The sequence below is a fragment of the Elephas maximus genome, chromosome 3 (genome assembly GCF_024166365.1).
Source record: "Elephas maximus indicus isolate mEleMax1 chromosome 3, mEleMax1 primary haplotype, whole genome shotgun sequence".
Lineage (NCBI taxonomy): Eukaryota > Metazoa > Chordata > Mammalia > Proboscidea > Elephantidae > Elephas > Elephas maximus.
Genome location: NC_064821.1, coordinates 94,867,929 through 94,883,211, shown reverse-complemented (window position 1 = coordinate 94,883,211; position 15,283 = coordinate 94,867,929). Strand labels below are relative to the sequence as shown.

Genomic DNA, 15,283 nt, shown 5'->3' with positions numbered 1-15,283 from the left:
TACCAGGTAAAATAATATAATGTATTCAACAACAAATTTTATGTCTAGGTTTCTTGGGTAGAATAGTTATTGTATTAATGTTTGGGGAACTGGGTTCATAAAAGATAGACTTGTGCTAGGCAGGGATAGCCTCCAAATCTTAGCAAAAACCCTAGAGAAGAGAGCTCTCACCTTTATACATCCACTCCTCTCAAACTCTCTAGGAAACAAAGATTGGTCATAGGAGGAGGCACCATCGAATATTTTACTTTTGTCAATCATCAAAGGCTTAAATATAATGTAATTTAAGATCCAAACAGATTAAAGCTTAATACGGTGGTTGTCATTTAGAAGGTATGTTTTGAAGAGAGTTTTTTAAAAATACAAACCATTGAAAAGTAATGGATATTCTTCATATTATGAAGCTTACCTAGCTTTAATATTAAAACCTGATATAGATAGAAAACTAAAGACCAGTTTCACCTACAGAATATAGATGCAGACATTCCAAAAAAATTATATTAAATCCAACAACATAACAAAAGAATAATTCACCATGACCAAGCACCAGGAATGCAAGGGTGAATCAGTGTTAGGAAGTTGATGAACATAACTCATTATAAAACAAATCAAAGGAGAAACACTTTATGCATATACTGGTAAATGCCAAAAAATCATTTGGTAAATTTGAGTGGCCAGTCCTAATAAATAAGGTAGGAATAGAGGGAAATTACTTAAATATAGTAAAAACTTTAAATAAAAAAATAATAACTGCAAATGTTACAGTAAATGGTGAAATGGTGAACAGTAAAGTTAGGAACAAGCCAAGGATATTCATAATCACCTCATTAATTCAATATTGTTTTAGAGTTTCAGGCTAGTAAAATAAAATGAAAAAGAAATGAAGTACTTGTTTAAAAAATTGTTTTTAAGAGACAATATTTTTTTCATTGCAGATTGTAGAAAACCTAAGATAGTACTAAAATTAAAAAAAATAATTTGGTGTGACGTGGTTAGTCACAAGATCAATGTATCAAAATCAATGGCTTTTTCCCAGTAAGGAACCCTGGTGGTGTAGTGGTTAAGCATTGGGCTGCTAACCGAAAGGTTGGCAGTTCAAACCCACCAGCCGTTCTGCGGGAGAAAGATGTGGCAGTACGCTTCCATAAAGATGACAGCCTTTGAAACGTTGGGGTTGGGGGGCAGTTCTACTCTGTCCTTTAGAGTCATTGTGAATTGAAATCAACTCAACAGCAACAGTAAAATAAAAAAAACTTAGGAATAAATAAGTACAGGATCTAGCTAAAGAAAACTACAAATCTTATTGAAGCTTATTTAAAAAAGATTTAAAAGAAGGGAAAGACTTATGTTTCTGGATAGGACAACCTGATACCATAACATGGTCAGTGCTTCCAAAATTAATATATAAATATCATGTCATTCCAATTAAAACCATATTTTGGGGTGGGGAGGATGCTGGATAACATTTTCAAGTTCATATGGAAGAAAAAATGTTTAAAGAATACCCATAAAAATTATAAAAAAGGGAAAAACATTATGCTAAATTTGGTAATTACTGAGGATTTTGGCTGTTGAAGATTCTTTGAGTCATCAGTACTTATGTCCCTCATGATACTTAGTACCATGCTAACCCCCTGCTAAAAATCAAAGAGAAAGATTTTTCCTTTAAAACTTAGTGGATTTCCATGTTTTGCCACTTAAAATGCTTCTTTCTTTTTCTTTTAGCTACTGTTTCAGCTCATTATTGACTACTTAGCTGAGTTCAATTCCACACCAGCTGTCTTTACAATGATAACTGAGCAGTTGAAGAAGACTTACTTTAACATCCTCATCAAGCCTGAGACTCTGGCCAAGTGGGTACACATGGGGTCAGCTTCTATTCTGAGGGCTTGAAAGTATTTGCCTTCCTAGGGGTAGGCCTGGGGCTTGGGGCTGTAGTTTCAGTGCTAGTTTTCAGACATGTTAGAATAGTGCTGTAGTTTGGGAAACCAGTCCATGGGGTTATAGGATTTCTAAATCCAGCTTAAGTAATTTATCTGTGAGTAAGGCTGAAAGCTGCCATCTGAAATCAGTTAGAAGCTAAAGGTAAAAAAGACTGTTTTTTCCCCAAAATTTGTAAATAAATAACAGTTAAAGAAGTGCTGGCTTTCTTGTAGCCTAAAATTGCTTACTGGTGATTTTATCGTGGTGGGTGCTATGATGAGTACATGAGTTAAATTGGTTAACATTCATTTAATCTGGCAACCTCAACTATCTAGAATTCAGCTAAAGCCTCAGAAGAGATCAAAAAGACTTCTGGACAGTCTGGTGCTAACACTTACACCTTTTGCTAATAGGCAAACCCCTTAGGCCTTCCATCAGAACCTGTTGTTTCTGTAGTCCAGGCTGAAGATATCCACCCTGTAGGCTACTTTGTGTGCATTAGAAAGGCAAGTAGAGCCTTTGTAGGAGAGAAAGAAAGCCCTTTAGAGCAGACACAGCCCCTTTTGCACATGGCTACAAGCCCCTACTTGACCTCCTTGCTGGACATATATAAATGGTGAACTAACAGCACAACCTTATAGAGATGCCCTGCTTTTGACACAGTTATAATGAGCCCATAAATTATCAGAATTAGAAAGCAGAGGAAGAAGCTATTAAAAGTCAGGCATATAATAATTGATAATCTGATCACAAAAAGTAAGAAAAAAAATATATGTTGGAAAGGAGAATTGTCTGGAACCACTGATATGGAGATATCAGTAACTCCTGAAGTACTGTTTTATTAAAGTGTGATAGAGTAATGAAAACACCTTCTATTATTGCAGATTTACTATGTGGTACATCTGTTCTAAGAGTTTTGTATGTATTTACTCCTTTAATTCTCATAAAAGCCCTGTGAATGGCAGGCATTATTATTGCTCTTGTTTTATAGGTAGAGAAATTGAAACACAGATGTCCAGTAATTTGCTAAGTTCAAACAGCTTAGTGTGAGGGGGGCTAGTAGAAGGGAGGAGTCTGACTCTAGACTAGAGCCATTATTTATATACTATATTGTCTTTGCAGTAATTGATCCCACATGGTCACCCCCAGTGATTAATAACATGTTAGCCAGATTTTGGAAACCCTGGTGGCGTTAACGGCTAAGTGCTGTGGCTGCTAGCCAAACGGTCGGCAGTTCAAATCCACCAGGTGGCTCCTTGGAAACTCTGTGGGGCAGTTCTGCTCTGTCCTATAGGGTCGCTATGAGTCGGAATACACTAGACGGCACTGGGTTTGGTTTTGGTTTGGGTTAGTTAGATTTTAAGCCAAAACAGTAATAATTTTAAATTGGTGTATGACTGGGTAAACTTGACTCATCTGGGAACTTTATTTATATTTAATATTTTATTTTGCAACTAAGATAAGTGAGTCCTTGTACCAGTGAGCAAATCAATGTAAAGAGTTTGTGTTTACAATTTTAAATGCTTTTTAGTAATTGTAACATTGTTTCCCCATCTTAAGTTGTGATGGAGATGGTCTCTTTTTTGAAACAGATCATCTGTAGAAAATTGACCAAATATTTCTTTACTCTCAAAATTCATTTCTTACAACAAAAACTTTGTTTTTCTTCTGCCTTCTGTACAGAGACGTGCGACTTTTAATCCTCGAATATGCTCGTTGGTCTATGATTGACAAGTACCGGGCTTTGATGGACGGCCTTTCCCTTGAGTCTTTGCTGAGCTTCGTCAAAGAGTTCAAATCCCAGTTCTTTGTTGAGGGCCTGGTACAAGGGAATGTCACAAGCACAGTGAGTGTGAGGTGTTTTGTTGCTGTAGGCCAGGTCTGAAGGCAGTTGTACGTTCTGGAATTGCCTTAGTTCTTCCAAAGGGGAAGTTCTGTAGTTATGGCAGGCCAACATTGTCATGGTCTGTTTAGGAGGCAACTCGGGCCTTCCGATGCTGGCAAGACCCTTCGTATGAGAGGAGACTGCCAATAATGAGCCAGAACTTTGAGAGAAATGGGGCAAATATATGCTCTTGGTTACATTTGTTGAAGATTGTGTATGGAAACCACAAACAAAAAATATTGTCTAGAGATTAACTCCTAGCGGAAAGGTTGGCAGTTTGAACCCACCCAGAGGTGCCTTGGAAGACAGGCCTGGTGATCTGCTTGTGAAAGGTCACAGCCTTGAAAACCATATGGTGCAGTTCTATTCTGCACACATGGGTCGCCATGAATCAGAATTGAACTGACCACAACCAACAACAACAACAAAGAGATTAAAGTGGGAGGAGGGGAGTGGTGAGCGAAACATACATGTATACATATCTATGTAGGGAAAACTCATGTATCAGGCTTATATATCAAGCTTGTGTGTCAAGCTGAGCTTTGACTTTGTCCTGTAGCAAATGGATTTAAAAGAGGATTTGTGGTTAAGAAAGATGCAGAGACCAATTGAGATCTTATAATAGTTGAGGTAAAAATGAAGTTAGTCTGAGGTTAGGCAAAAAGAAATGTTTAAGAAATAATGAGGATGGCTGAAACTCAGTGATTGATTACATATGGAGGTAAGGAAGAAGGGAGGAATCTAGAATGATGCCCAGATTTATGGCTTGAACTATTGCGTTGGTAAAGGAATAAGAATAGTAATAGTTTGGGGCCACATGAGGAGTTTGTTCTGACATATTTTGAGTTGGATATGTTTGTGGGGCCTTGTAACTGAAGCCTCTTCCAGCCAAGAGTGCTTCCTTGGTACTCTCCCTAAACTGTGGCAGTTGACCATTTTCCTTCATGGTCTCCCAGTTTCTCAGTACTGGCCCTTTGATAGAACATATAAATGACCACTCGAGACTATGGCTGCTATCCTCCCCACTCCCCACCCCGAAAACCAACCCACAGAAAGTTGAAAGTCTCAACCCACAGGGAGAAGGGTAGGAACAGCTCCATGGTTCTCTTAGTACAGTAGGAGTTCCAGGCTGGATGTTTGGTCCAGATGACTTAGTGCCATCGATTGCCCCAGCTAGAAACCACTTTAGGGATGAGCTCAGTCCTCCACTTCTCCTTCATTTTATACGTAAGAAAATGAAATCTTGAGAGGGAGAGGGGAAATATTCACTTAGTATAAGTAAGTGTTATTCTATTGGTTATTCTATACCAGGCTCTGTGTTAATGGGTCCAGGTTTCTAAAACATAATCACAGTTGTCATAGAGGACATAGTCTAATGGGTATACTGACACTAAACAAGTTTGACCCAGTGGGGAAAGTTACAGTGTATGGGCCCCAGCGGGGAAAGTGTTACAGTGTATGGGCCCCAGCGGGGAAAGTGTTACAGTGTGTGGGCCCCAGCGGGGAAAGTGTTAGTGTGTGGGCCCCAGCGGGGAAAGTGTTAACAGTGTGTGGGCCCCAGCGGGGAAAGTGTTAGTGTGTGGGCCCCAGCGGGGAAAGTGTTACAGTGTGTGGGCCCCAGCGGGGAAAGTGTTACAGTGTGTGGGCCCCAGCGGGGAAAGTGTTACAGTGTGTGGGCCCCAGCGGGGAAAGTGTTAACAGTGTGTGGGCCCCAGCGGGGAAAGTGTTAACAGTGTGTGGGCCCCAGCGGGGAAAGTGTTACAGTGTGTGGGCCCCAGCGGGGAAAGTGTTAACAGTGTGTGGGCCCCAGCGGGGAAAGTGTTAACAGTGTGTGGGCCCCAGCGGGGAAAGTGTTAACAGTGTGTGGGCCCCAGCGGGGAAAGTGTTACAGTGTGTGGGCCCCAGCGGGGAAAGTGTTACAGTGTGTGGGCCCCAGCGGGGAAAGTGTTACAGTGTGTGGGGAAAGTGTATGGACAGAGAGAGCACAGAAAGGGAGCTGTTCAGTTTAAGAGCCATTTAATATTCAGCAAACATAATACTCAGCCAGTGAATGACTTGCCCAATCAATGAAAGACTTGCCTGGTAGTTAAATGCTATGCAGGGTTCCCCAGCCATTAGAATATTAATATTAGTTGGTTCTGGGTGAAATTTTATGTCAAGGAGACTAATCTCGTTTTCCTTTCCCTCCTAGGAGTCTATGGATTTCCTGAAATATGTCGTTGAGTGAGTATTGGTTTAAGCTTTCTCTCTGGGAGTGTGTTCTTACCAGCAAGATGGCATTGAGCCACAACTCAGTTAATTGTTATTAAACCCACAATTGAGACTCTTCTTGTGGTAGATTTTCTCAAGGATGGTGTAAACAGCAATTCAGAAGAAACTGGAAAGCATGGCTCTTAGCAGCTTTTGGGTGGGGGTTAGAAAAGAAAGGCACTGCCTCAGGGACCCACCCTGATTCTCTTGCAGCAAGCTGAACTTCATCCCTCTGGAACAGGAGATGCCTGTGCAGTTCCAGGTGGTAGAGCTGCCCAGTGGCCACCACCTATGCAAAGTGAGAGCCCTGAACAAGGGTGATGCCAACTCTGAAGTCACTGTGTACTACCAGGTCAGCCCTCAAGATCCTTTTAGTTACCTCTGTAGTTTTATGCTTGGGGTTATTTGTTCTCTTGAAGCAGCTACATTTAAAGATTGCCCCTGTCAGTGAAATAGATTCTTTTTCAGTCACAGTGAGGTGTTGCTTCATTAATCACCTAACCAGTAGTCAGAGGAACAGAGACTGAAATGCATATGGAAATTCCTATGTATTCTCCTGACAGAGCCCCAAGCAGCAGGAGAAAATTTTTGAAAAAGAGACAAAAGTATACATAGCCAAGCAATTGCTATATAGAAAATAGAATGACAACTAATGAGCTGTCCTAATTAAAGGTTTCAAAGCAACGGAAAGATAGGACTTATCCCTTCTGTATTATGGATGATGAGTCTGAGGCTCAGTTCCTTACTTGCCTGAGCTCATACTACCTGTGACTCACATTTGTTCCTTCTGCCCTTAGATCCTGTATTCTTTCCACACCATTCTGAAAGGGTGGGTGGGATGTAAGATTAATGTAAGATTAAGAGTTTTGCAATGATCTCAATTTGGCCCACAGCCTGCTTTAGGGTATAGTTAGTCCCACCCAATTCTAGGAATATGGGGATCTTCCCTAAACCTGTGTCTGTCCAGCTTGACCTCAGACATCTCAAACTCAGGGGTTCCTGTAGCTGCTCCTACAGTCCTGGGTTCCCTGTATGAGGAAGTCACTTTCCTGTCAGGCCCTGTGAAGATCCCTTGTCTGGACTTTGGGCAGAGCTCCATGGCCTCACTTTCACCTTCTTTGTTCCATTATGATGTTTCTGACCCTGGGCCTGAATCTTACTTTGTCTAGGTCTGGTTGTCAGAAGCAAATTCTGCTGATGTTGTGGAAATCTCCTGTTAGTGAAGTTCAGCCTTGTCCTAGTCTTTTTTAATGAATGCTTTGAGTCAAGAGTCACAGCAGTTCTGCAGCTCAGTTGAAAGATTTTTGTCTTTACCTGGAGGTCCAGCTTGGCCCTGCTTAACCCTGTTCACATTTCTAGTGCCTCTGGCTGCTCAAAACCCAAAGAAGAGTACGTCTCCAGAGTTTTAGGCAGGGTTTCATACTGCAAGAAAATGTTTTTGGAGGTCCTTTCCATTGATAACCTCTTAGTGGTAGCTTCTAATACAAACTGTTTCCTTTAGGGAACTATTTCCCTCCTCACAGAGAGCATTGTTACAGGGTTTTGACTGGTTTTGTTGTAGCCCTTTTAGAGGCAAACAGGAAATCTCTGTGCTGACTAATCAGGGCTTGCAGGGCACATGGGCTTTAGCCGCTTCCTCTGAAGTAGGAATGAGTCTGTCAGAGGAGCTGATGCTGGACGTACTAGCAACATCCTTGATAGTTGGCTTCCTGCCCTCTTTATTCTGATTTCTTATTTTGCCAGTCTCCAGAGCAGCCAGGATATGGTCCCCAAGTGTTTTCTGTTAGGCACTTTTATCAACCGGTTTGGGTCCTTGTGTGTGACTTTACTAATTCCTACTCATGTTCTCTCTACCTAATGAATCCAGATACCCTTCATGATCTTTAAATATTTCCTGCTTTCCCCCTTTAGGATCTTGAAGTTTTTTTTTAGAGCATATGCTACGGGTCCTCTGGGCAGGAGCTGACAGATCAGGGACTATTGGACTAACTTCCATGTCTCCCTGCAGTTCTGTGCTAGTGCTAGGAATACAAATGATCAAGCATGATCCCTGTCCTCACAGATCTTCAGACCTGTGGGGTGGCAGATATGCAAACAAAACTGTTGAAATTTATGGCGATAGAGGGTATGATTAACTCTTGTAGGGAAATGAGAGGTGGGAGAGATGCTTGAATAAGTGGTTGGCAGAAGTAGCTGGATTATTAAAAAACCCTGTAAGCCCTTGGATTTTCAGGTGGTCTGACCAACTTCTCCTTTCAGTCAGGTACCAGGAGTTTGAGAGAATACACCCTTATGGAGCTGCTTGTGGTAAGTGTGTGAAGGAGAGTTGAGCTATGTAAGAGGCCTGGCCTTTCTGCCTGGGGATTAGGGACTTGGGGTAGTCAGAGACCTGTGACTGGAAGAAGAGAGGGTCCAGTGTGTAAGTCAGATGGTCATTTAGTATCCTCAACCAGTATTAAGTGTGGACAGGGAACCTGGGCAATCTAGGGAGAAGGCAGTAAGGGAGGCTGAACTTGGGAGGTATGTGGAACACTTTGTGGGGAAGAAATGGAGGTTTCTCTGCTGGAAAGAGTTGGGCTGATGGATAGTACGTTGAATTACAGATGCACATGGAAGAGCCTTGTTTTGACTTCCTTCGAACCAAGCAGACTCTTGGGTAAGTCTGCTAGCAAGGGCACTGAGCTCAAAGGGTCTTGTGTTTGCTTTTCGGGCTAAAGCTTATTAGAATCCTGACTGAGCAGTCTCTGGGTTCTTTGGTCCTTCCATGCCTTAGTCATACCTGCTAGTTAGACCTCTGGAATTTCCATTTTGGCCTGTGACCAGGTTTTCAGTTTGGCCACGTTTTAAGATTAGCAAGAGAAAAAGCTAGCCTGTGATTCCCAGTTCAGGAGAGGGGTGGATACCTTAATCTCAGAATGAAATACATGCACATATAGCTCCAAGGCTTTTGTCTAGGGGTGAACTGTGGGTCCTTTTTCAGGACCTCTAAGTCCAGGAAGGACATGCAGAAACCCTTCCCACTCTTTTCTAGTGCCTTTGAAGGCTGGGCCCATGTGACCTCCCGAGCTCACAGAAATTTTCATTCTGCCTGTAGGTACCATGTTTACCCTACCTGTAGGAACACATCCGGGATTCTAGGGTTTTCTGTCACCGTGGGGACTCAGGCAACCAAATACAAGTGAGTAAACGAGTAGATGGGCCCAATTTGTTACTCTGAGGTATTCTCTAATACCTGGAGAGTTGGGAGTATGTGTGCTTCCTTACGCTACAGACTCAAACCTTAAATAGGGTTTGCATCATTTAGTCACTGTTGAGGCTTGGGGTTCATAGATGGGCTGATCCAGAACTTATCAGTGGTTCCACTGGCCCCATAGAGCCTGACTCAAGTCCTGCAGTCACTGTGTGGGGCTTGCCAATGTTTCTTCTCTTCAGGCAGACCTGAGGACAGGAAAGGCAAGGAACCTGGCACTCGTGCTGGTATAGGCCTTGTTGGTTCCCACCTTTGGAATGATCGTGTATGGCTGTCATTGCTTCAGTATGAGAATACCAGGAAATTGGGCACGGGTGGGGTAAAGATTCTTCCCTATTCTCTATCCTTCATCAGCTTGGGGGCAGAGTACTGAGGCCTGCAAAGAAAACACTTTAACTTGTTTCCTGGAAATATGCCTTAGCCCTAACTAACTCCCTGCTTTGCCTTCTGGTTTTTGGGTTGCCTTCTGCCCAGAGTAGGTCTCTGATGACTTTTAATTGAAAGTGTTTTGTTTCAGCTCTGAAGTTGTCAATAAGAAGATAGAAGAGTTTCTTTCTAGCTTTGAGGAGAAGATAGAGAACCTCACGGAGGAGGCATTTAACACCCAGGTGACTGATGGCACCCATCTAGTCTTTCGGCCTTTGGCCCACATCAATCCTCAGCACTGGACAGCAGTCTTAAAAGTGCTACGTATTGACCAGTTTTGGAGCTTTGTAGGCCCACCTTAATCTGATAATGTCTCCCAAACTTCATCCTCCCATGATGTTGGCAAGTCCCAAGTGAAGGGACCATTGTGGGCCTGTCACAACCCAGACTGGACAGGGCCAAGTGTGTTCTGGGGGAACTGGTGTGATGCCATGCCTGAAGATCTCTCTTTTTGGTGGGAACAGGTCACAGCTCTGATCAAGCTGAAGGAATGCGAGGATACCCACCTTGGGGAGGAAGTGGATAGGAACTGGAACGAAGTAGTGACACAGCAGTATCTCTTTGACCGCCTTGCCCATGAGGTATAACACGGTTTTCACAGTCAGAGAGCCTTGACAGACTGCTTCAGGATTGGTGAGGGTTCCTGAGTCTACAGGATCACAGTTCTGAACAAACCAGTATCGTGTTGAATGGAAACCTGGGGCACACAACCTGGCCTGGTTACTTACTTGCCCATTCGTTGACTTGATTAATCAAACCTTGAGTTTTCAGACTGGCCTTTCTAGCACCTTAGGTAGCCAAGTGAGCAGGGTGCTAAACCTTACTCCCCTCCTCCCCATTTCAACCAAAGTAGCTCCAATTTTGTGTGTTATATATTGAGGTTTACCACAAGATTTTGTGGCAAATAAAAGGGCTCTGTGTTTAAAGAAAATGGAAGACTTCTGGTTTTATAAACATGGAATTCCTCCAGATGTAATGATTCCAGGCACAGGTCGTTTGACAACTTCTAGCCCAAAGTAGTAAACCCCTTATGAAAAAATTCTGGGTCCTGTAGTTCTCTTAGAATATAATTACTGCTGATAACATAACCCTATGTGGTGAGTTACCAGAGGACATTCCCTTCTCTGTGAGGCAGAGGGGAGTTAGTTAACAAGAGGGTGCAGCTCAGCTCACCTTAAGGCACTCTATAGTTATCATCAGAAGCAGGACAGATAAAGCTGTCTCTTCACCTGTTTTAGTAATTATTTTCTCAAGCCAGAGTGTGCAGTAACCATGTAACTGAGAGGTGACACTAAGATGACTTGGGTTTCTGGCTCAGTGTATGGTACTTGGCTGTAATTACACCACCTGCCTTCTCTTGCTTATCTGCCAGGGTGGATCGTTTTTATGAAACATGAAGGTGTGTCATAGAGGCTCATCTTTACTTTTGCTCTGGAAGGGTGGGGGCAAATTCAGACTTGGAAGACTAAATGATGTACTTAACGTGCTGAACAAGTACCAAGGAGGTCTGCCTAGGGTTATGTTCAAGAAGAAATCTCTCTCCAGAAAATGTAATAGCTTCTTTTTCTTTTCTATCTATCTTCCCCTTCCCTTGTAAGATTGAAGCACTGAAGTCATTCTCAAAATCAGATCTCGTCAGCTGGTTCAAGGCTCACAGAGGACCAGGAAGTAAAATGCTCAGCGTTCACGTGAGTACAGTTATTAAGTTGTAGCTCCATTCCTTCCAGCGTCATCAGTTAGCCCAGTTATCCTTTACTGATTTGGGGTTATCAGGGAGCTTAAACAGGTCTTTGTTCAAACAGCAAACTTCTCACCTTGAGTCTTTGGACGCTTTTAGGTTGTTGGATATGGGAAATATGAGCTGGAAGATGACAGCACCCCTTCTGGTGAGGATTCAAACTCTTCTTATGGTGAAGTGATGCAGCTAACCTACCTGCCAACCTCTCCTCTGCTGGCAGATTCTACCATCCCCATTACTGATATCAGGGCTTTCACATCAAGACTTAACCTTCTCCCCTACCATAAAATAGTCAAATAAACTGCAGTCTCGTTGGCCTGAAGGAGTGTGTATTTAAAAATGTGTTTGTATTTTATGAATTGACACTACTACTACTGTCTTAGGGCCTCCACTGAATTTTTGCACTGGCATCATAGAATTTGATTTACCTTTTTTTTCTTTTTCTGCTGAGACTAACAAACCTAGGGAGAAATTATAGCAAGGTGGGCCAAGTGGGCCCAAAGAGCCGTGGCAGCAGTTCTTGGGAAGTCCTGTGTTCTCTCAGATTAAGAATCCAGTTCTGTATGTCAGCCTTGAGAAGCCCTATGTAACTGATGTTATTAGTACCTAGATGCTAGGTACTAATATTAATACTTGTTTTTTAAATGTATTTTTAAATAAAGATAGTTCTGTATCTGTATTTCCCTTCAGAATGAGCCACTTGCTTCTGAATTCTTTTTTATTACATTTTGTTTAAGCGTGAACTGCAGAAACAGTATCTGAAAATATATACTCTTCTGGAGCCCTCTAAGGCAATAAGATAGTCTTGGATAAAGTGGTGGTAGCCCTACATGTGCTATATGAGTTCAGTGAAGACTGGTGAACAGCATGGGGTGGGGCGGGGCAGGGTGGTGGAAGACAGAACACAGAACTCTTTAGACAGTGTTAAAAGAGAGGGGGTGAGGAAAAGCAAAGCCCCTCTACTATTTCAGGAATACCCTGTGAAAGGCTAGGTCCTATAAGCAAGGTTGCAAAATAACTGGTTTGATGTTTAACCATAAAGAGAAGAAACATAAAAAAAAAAGTTGGAAAAATTACTTCATGAAGCCTTAAGAAGCACTGAGTATAATTAAACTCAATTTAATCAGATACAATTTAATAACAGTTCAATTCCAAAATAAAAGTTCTTGTGAGACCATGAAATTTCCTGACACTTGATTTTAATCCATTGTGCTAATTTTCTAAAACTTAAAGCAATCAATATTTACAGTAGATGAAGTATTTATGCAAAATCTGGCATCAAGTATATTTCATATGTATATATATGTATGTGTGTGTGTGTATATATATATATATATATAGAACCAAAGATTATATGAACTAGGAAATGTCGTATATCTCAGCAGTACTAGAGTGCAGACTTTGAGACCGCGGTTTATAAATGCTTTTCAAAGCGTGGGGTTTGGAGAAGGATCAGACATCTTTTTTCAAAGCCTGAAGTTTTTTTCAGGACTGAAGTCAAAATCGCAACTGCCACAGAAGAGGAAAAGAGGGAAGCTTTTCTTGCTTTAATTGTTCATCTGCATCAGAAAGTCCAGTATCCCTGAGATAGGAACCACTGCAATAAGAAGGGAGTGATCAGATTCTCCCAAAGGAAGATTGTTTGTTGCTTAATTACGCCTACTGCCCTGGTCATCCGTTGTAAACTTGACATCTCCCACCCTAATGCTTGGCAGCACCAAGACGTTTCAGTAAGGGTTCATCATAAACCCAACATTCTCCATCTTCGTGAAACAACTGTAAGAGAAAGGAGGAGGATTCAGTTACACACTTGCTTTGTACTTTTTCTACATTGTACTTATTTATGTCTTCTCCCTTCACTGGACTAAAATGAGTCTCAGGCACAGACCAGGGGTCATCTTGTTTATCACTAATTTAAAACCGTGTTTGGCACTAGTGGATATTTCTTATTAAACACTCACTTATCACATAAATGAATGAGTTACACTGCTCAGGGTCCAGGGTGATAGCAGTTGGGAGGTTGGGGTAGGCTCCCCAAAGCAAGCTTACCCTTGTCTCCCATTGAATTTCCTTCTCCTTCCTTTCTCGGGCTTCTGCTCTTTGTCTTTCTTCAAGTCTGTGCTTTGCTTCCGTTGCTGCATCAATATCTCTGATTTTTAAGTTGAAAGTGACATCTTTCCAAAGGCTAAAGAAAAGAAGTCAAGGTGCTAAGAACTAGGTGGACAGAGGAGTTGGCAATCTTGAGAATGAAAGCTTAAGCTACCTCTGAGTATTAACGTAATAGTATAAGGCAAATGGCTTTCAGTGGTGTTAACAGACTAAATCTCCTTAATGCTGCCCCAAGGCACTGGAGTAAAGAAGAAATAAACAGGCCTGAGGACTCCTAGCTGTCAAGAAGGAAACAAGGGATGGGTAGAAAGTTGGACAGTAAAGGCAACAGAGGAGGAAGAACAGCAGAAGCTCTGAGGCCGGGGATTCTACTCCTGGCTCTGCCTCTGCCTTCCTGTACACCTTTGGGAAGTCAGTTTACCTCACAGGGACTTGAGTGTTTTTTACTACAAACTGAAAGGGTTAGAGAAGCCGAGAAGTTCAATTTTAGAAAATGCCCTTGGATTTAACAATGAGATCTTGGAGAAAACAGCTTAAATAGAGCAAAGAAGTGTCAAGAGTTGAATTTCAGAGGTTTAAGGGTAAGACATGGCTTCCTCTCAAGGCCTGGAAAATGACAGGTAGAGGGTATGATCCAAAGATGTCATTTTATAAATGAGAACTCTTAGGTTTAGAAAAGTAGCTGTGCCTAATATCTACTTGTGATGAGCAGCACAGCATAAATTTCTATAGCTTTCCAATTATATAACTATGAGCTACCAGACTAACCAAGTAGACTATTAACAAATTAACTAGAGACAAGCAGCAGGATAATGATTTGTAAGGTCCCCTGCATGTAAGAAATTCCATTAAACAAGGAACTTTAGCACATGATTCCTCATACTACTAATAGATCCCTTTTATAGGGTTCTTTTAAAAAAACTGAAAGCTCTAGACCCTATTTAGATCCTGATTCAAACAAGCAAACTCAGATTAAAAAAAAAGATATTTGAGGTAACAGGAAAACTGAACATTAATTAGATATTTGAATTACTAATTTTTTAAAAAGCATGATAATTTTTTAAGGTGATTTTAGAGATACATATGGAAATATGTAGGGGCAAAACTTTTTAAAAACTAAGATGACCTGAGGTATTTTACAACATACCTCTCAAGTGGCACTCCTCTACGATCTCTAAAAACCGCAAGGACTGTGAGAAGCCAACATACTCACTAGGTACTTATTATAACCAGCCGTACTATGTATGCTACATTTGTATCTCATTTAGTCCTCACAACAACTTCTTTGAGGTAGTTCCCATTTTCCCCAGTTCGGGGAATGAGGCAAAGAGAGGCTAGATAACGTAGCCATGATTACAGGGCTACTTAAGTGGTGGAGTGGACATACGGACCCAGGCATTCAAACTTAGTCTGTACTCTGCTATCCTGTCTCAGAAACCCACCCTGCCCCTATGTGTAGGCAGCAGCATAAGCATTGCAGCAAATAGATGGCACTAGTTCTAGTTATGATTTCTCCTCACCAGCGGGATTCATACTCATTTTGATCTTCCAACTTCCTCACTTTCTTCTTGATTATCGGCAACTTCTTGGTATCTATAAAGACTGTATTTTCCTAGAAAAGAAAAAGAGGCAGATGCATGTTTTATTGTTCAAACTGTTTGAGGAGGAAAGTGAAATCTAGACTTTAACAGATCTAATAAAG

The 15,283-nt window shown here is 41.6% G+C and overlaps 2 protein-coding genes across 7 annotated transcripts in view; one reads left to right on the top strand and one right to left on the bottom strand.

Moving 5' to 3' along the window:
* Nucleotides 1-11,794, top strand: part of NRDC (nardilysin convertase) — an 82,132-nt gene extending 70,338 nt beyond the window's left edge. For all 3 annotated transcript variants that reach the window (XM_049875158.1, XM_049875160.1, XM_049875159.1), the window contains 11 exons: nucleotides 1,726-1,853; nucleotides 3,607-3,769; nucleotides 6,000-6,031; nucleotides 6,272-6,410; nucleotides 8,318-8,365; nucleotides 8,662-8,714; nucleotides 9,153-9,236; nucleotides 9,826-9,916; nucleotides 10,199-10,315; nucleotides 11,333-11,422; nucleotides 11,572-11,794. In XM_049875158.1, the coding sequence (XP_049731115.1) occupies nucleotides 1,726-1,853; nucleotides 3,607-3,769; nucleotides 6,000-6,031; nucleotides 6,272-6,410; nucleotides 8,318-8,365; nucleotides 8,662-8,714; nucleotides 9,153-9,236; nucleotides 9,826-9,916; nucleotides 10,199-10,315; nucleotides 11,333-11,422; nucleotides 11,572-11,772 (1,146 nt within the window). In that variant the 3' untranslated portion in view covers nucleotides 11,773-11,794. The remainder of the gene's footprint in view (nucleotides 1-1,725; nucleotides 1,854-3,606; nucleotides 3,770-5,999; nucleotides 6,032-6,271; nucleotides 6,411-8,317; nucleotides 8,366-8,661; nucleotides 8,715-9,152; nucleotides 9,237-9,825; nucleotides 9,917-10,198; nucleotides 10,316-11,332; nucleotides 11,423-11,571) is intronic.
* An 810-nt stretch (nucleotides 11,795-12,604) lies between these two features.
* OSBPL9 (oxysterol binding protein like 9) overlaps nucleotides 12,605-15,283 on the bottom strand; it is a 176,915-nt gene continuing 174,236 nt past the window's right edge. For 2 of the 4 annotated variants that reach the window (XM_049875178.1, XM_049875177.1), the window contains 3 exons: nucleotides 15,102-15,193; nucleotides 13,522-13,657; nucleotides 12,607-13,248 (listed from right to left, as the gene is read on the bottom strand). In XM_049875178.1, the coding sequence (XP_049731135.1) occupies nucleotides 13,174-13,248; nucleotides 13,522-13,657; nucleotides 15,102-15,193 (303 nt within the window). In that variant the 3' untranslated portion in view covers nucleotides 12,607-13,173. Of the gene's footprint in view, nucleotides 13,249-13,521; nucleotides 13,658-15,101; nucleotides 15,194-15,283 lie in introns of all 4 variants that reach the window. The other 2 variants (XM_049875176.1, XM_049875175.1) reach the window with 2 other exon arrangements.